Here is a 4,073-nt window from a genome sequence, read left to right as displayed (position 1 = left end):
CATTTCCTTTGATGGCAACAAAGCATTTCTTACTATTATTACAAACATTCTGAACACTATGTTATGGAGGTTTATAAACCTTGTCACCTTGAGAATTAACTGAGCATTACCACAATAAAGAAGGAAAACATTCTTTTGGAGTGGTGTATCACAAGCTAATTAAATTACTCAACTAACTACTCAGGGCTGAAGGCCTGGAGACGTGACTCAGGGTTAAGATACCTTTTTGCTCTTCCAGAGCTATGTCTCAACTTTTATTACTGATTTAAAAACATTGCTTAATTAAACTGGGATGTCAAGTTATGTAAAATACGGTTACTGATCAGCATTTCTTTGTACACATGCATTTCTTTTATTGTTTGAGAATTTCATGCATGTTTATAGTAAGTTTTTGAAAATCAAATCTAGTCTTCCTGCCTCCTTCTGAAGTCTACCATACCTCTTTATCATTTTTCACTTCCAAGTTCATATATTCATTTTTTTAACCCATGAGTCCATTTAGTGATGCCAGTGTGTGTGTGTGTGTTGGGAGGTAGGGCCATCCATGGGAGCATGGGGATTATTGCACATCACAACCCACAGCAGCTGTGGCTGAATGTATGACTTCCCTCCCCCAACAAGATCAAGCCAGCTAAAATTCCAGTATGAATTCAGGAGGGCCACACTAAGTCCCATTTGTAGCTGTGGAGCTATTGGCAGTTGATAGCTTCTGGGAAAGGTACAGTCAGTTCTCTTTGCATTCTCTCTGCCTAAAATGACCATCTCCTTCATCTTAATTCAATGAAAGTAACTTTCATATCAGAACCTCCTCAATTGTTCCTGACTTCATGAATTGTAGGCTTACTCCATCTTGGTTTATCTGTTGCCCTGACAACTAGAACTGATCTGTCTGTCCTTGCAATCTTGCCACACATCTTTTTGTGGTCACTTCTGTCTTCTTTGATGTCCCTCTTATTCTTTTTTTGTTTCCCATCATCATCTGTCCCTTTTCCCTGCCTCCACTGGGTTGAAATAGACTCCTGGCATTTTCTCCAATGACCTCAGTCCTGGTCTTCGTATCTTTGTGCAAATTCATCCTATGGGCTTGAATAGCCTTTACAGCCTCTAACTCTGTAGGAAACTTTACATGGTTGTATCATATCAAACTGTGGTGGTTTTTGTCAGCCATTAAATTCTCAAAATCTAATGTAGTGATGGACCCAACAGATAATTGTAATAGATATTTGTTGCATTCATACCCGCCCTCCAGGGATTGTAACCTGTCAGTTTATCAAGAAGAGCAAGAGATACTGAGATGAATCTCTGTTTCTTTAATTACCATAGTTGAATTTCTTTTCTTGGTGATGACCCTCCAACTTTTATTGATGACCCTCCAACCTTTATTAATGAGAAGGATTGTACTACAACATTGCATTCTTGTTTTTAGTTCAAGATTTGTTTTTTAATAATGTAATTGTGTGTACTTGTGTGCATGTCTGTTTGTGGGTGGGCATGTGTGTGCAGGTGCCAACGGAGGCCAGAGGTTTTGGATCTCCTGGAGCTCAAGCAATAGGTAGTGGTTGCTTGATGTGGATGACAGGAACTGAATTGGGTCCTCCAGAGGAACAGCAAATGCTTCTAACCACTCAGTCATCTCTCTTGAACACTGCTTTCTTCTTTAAAAATTAACTTTTATTGACAAAAAGAATGTTATGCTTATGATATACGACATGATATTTTGAAGAGTCTGCTTCTTATTAGGTATATGGCCGTGAACTGCTTTCTTAAACAGCCATGCCTCAATTTCCTTCTTCCCTCCACCCCCTTGTATGTATGTGTGTGGGGGGGGGTTTGGGGGTTGAGACAGAATCTCAACATGTAGATTATATTAGTCTGAACATGTAGCAATCCTCCTGCCTCTTCCAAAAAGATTTTTCTTATTTTTAAACTGGGAATGAGAAGAGCACTTCTTTTATAAGGTTGTAGTGAGGGCTAACAACAGAGATGTCTCTACTGTCTGGACTATTTTCGCTCCAGATTATCTCAGTCTTCACATCCAAGACATAGTTCAAATGGCAAGACCACAGAGGCCTGGTCCCTCCCCAGTTTCCCATGTTACTTTGTTTGAAGTTCTCTATAGCATTTGCCACTATCTGAATTTATCTTTATTTACTTATTTGCTTACTAGCTATGTGACCTCAATTTCTCTGAGTCCCTTTCTTCTCATTACCATTTATTTGGTGACCAGAGCCAGGTCTGCCTGTAGTTTCACTGCATAATAAATAGTTGTTGAGTTATTCACTTCCTCTTGTTTCTCTAAGTCTTTGAGAAAGCTAATAGACAGCCACACTTGGGCTGGTTTCTGATAGTTTATATGTCGGGGGTTAGTGGGAGGGCTGTTATCAAGGCACTGTAAGCTTACGATCCAGCTCAGCCTTGGGAACCTAGCATGGGACCATTGGAACGTGACTTGCCTGCTTCCCAGAATCACTGGAGACTTGGAGATAACCAGCTTATCCTTTCTGTACATAAAAAGTGGTATAGCTGGAGATCAAACAAGAGAGACTTAGTGCTAAGCTTGGTGGTGGTAAACAGAAGACCAGAAGACGGGAAGTACGGATATAGAGCAAGAGATTCTCCTGGGAAAGGCTTTGTAGAGGAACCTGAAGGGGTGGGAAACCACTCCAGAGAGAAAAACCCAGGCACCAATCCTGGCAAACCACTTAGACTAATGCCTGGTTCATAGATAAAACGGAATATATGTTTATGAAGCAAAACCATCTGACTGATAATTTAATGCCAATCAGAATTTTATTTTTGTTTTAAAAGATACAAAAATAGGAAAAAAAGTTACAATCAGCTGTGTATGAATTGGACCCTCCCAAAATTCCCCTAAAAGAGCATTTATTTGGCTGACAGTAGAAAATACTACATACTAATTCTTAGAAACAGAATTTTCAGAAGCCCTCAAATCTGGGCACTATATGGGTTTCCTCAGATCATCTGAGTGAACACACTAGTCCCCAGAAATATTTGCACAGTCAGATGACTACACAAGAAGGACCTCCAAAGACTCTGCCCCCATGATGTGGGGTTTACTTGCTCTTTTGAGTGTAGACATAAGGTGGACAGCTGCAGTCGGATTGTTGGCTAGGCTCTGGCAAGGTGAACACGTGGTAGGAAGTATCATTCTTCCGGGTTGCGCCCATGTTATTGCTAGGTGCTTTGGCGGAGTAGGGCTTAGTGAGCCATGGGGACCGGCGAGGAGCAGCGCAGGACACAGGAATCACATATCTAGCTGATGTGCCCTTGGAAGCGTAGTGAATCTCAGAGCTGTAGATGACGACATCCTGAGAGATGGCCTTGATGCGGATGCCACATTCGGTAACTCGGTAGTTGAACTTGTAGAAATGTGGGTGAACATGATTGGGAGGGCAACCATGGCCCAGGTGCACCTCATAATAGTGAACATACACATCATTATTCAGCAAGAAGGGGTGAACGGTGACCATGAACCAATCTGTTGAGCACAGCACATTCACTTGGTTTTGCTCAGAGTAGCTGGAAAACATGAAGGTGAAGAAGACCGTGGCTCCTAGGAACTTGAAGAGTTTCATTCTTGCAGCAGGTTGGGTAGCAGCTCACGGGAGGCAGGAAGGCGGCCAGGAAGGGATTCTAGAACACACAAAAACATAAGAGGCAAGTTACCTTATGTGTTAGATAAAGTTCAATTATGAGTTTTTGAAGGAAGTGCAATTAGGGGATTATGTTTTTTTGAGACAAGGTCTTATTCTGTAGCCAAGGCTGGCCTGTAAGTCATTATGTTCCATAAGCTGGCCTCGGACTGTGACAATCCTCATACCTCTACCTCAGAAGTATTGGGATTTCAGTGTAAGTCACCACACTAGCTCAGAATGCTATTGTTATTTGCTGTTGGCTTTATTTTTTCTATTTTGAAAAAGTTTCACTATGTAGTTTTTCTTTTCTTTTTTCTCTTACCCCTCCTCTCTCTCTTTTCTCCCTTCCTCCCTTACCCTTCCCTCCTTTCTTCCCTCCCTCCCTCCTTCCACCCCTCCTTCCTTCCCTCCCTCGAC

The 4,073-nt window shown here is 41.6% G+C and overlaps 1 protein-coding gene across 2 annotated transcripts in view; it reads right to left on the bottom strand.

The window, feature by feature from the left end:
• Positions 1–2,774: 2,774 nt before the first annotated feature.
• Positions 2,775–4,073, bottom strand: part of Plac1 (placenta enriched 1) — a 171,181-nt gene continuing 169,882 nt past the window's right edge. Inside the window, exon 3 of one of the 2 annotated variants that reach the window (XM_028765026.1) lies at positions 2,775–3,654. In XM_028765026.1, coding sequence (XP_028620859.1) covers positions 3,075–3,596 — 522 coding nt within the window. In that variant the 5' untranslated portion in view covers positions 3,597–3,654 and the 3' untranslated portion in view covers positions 2,775–3,074. The remainder of the gene's footprint in view (positions 3,655–4,073) is intronic. The other variant, XM_028765027.1, reaches the window with a different exon arrangement.

This window comes from Grammomys surdaster, unplaced genomic scaffold, assembly GCF_004785775.1.
Source record: "Grammomys surdaster isolate TR1022 unplaced genomic scaffold, NIH_TR_1.0 147, whole genome shotgun sequence".
Classification (NCBI taxonomy): domain Eukaryota; kingdom Metazoa; phylum Chordata; class Mammalia; order Rodentia; family Muridae; genus Grammomys; species Grammomys surdaster.
This window is presented reverse-complemented; position numbering and strand designations above follow the sequence as displayed.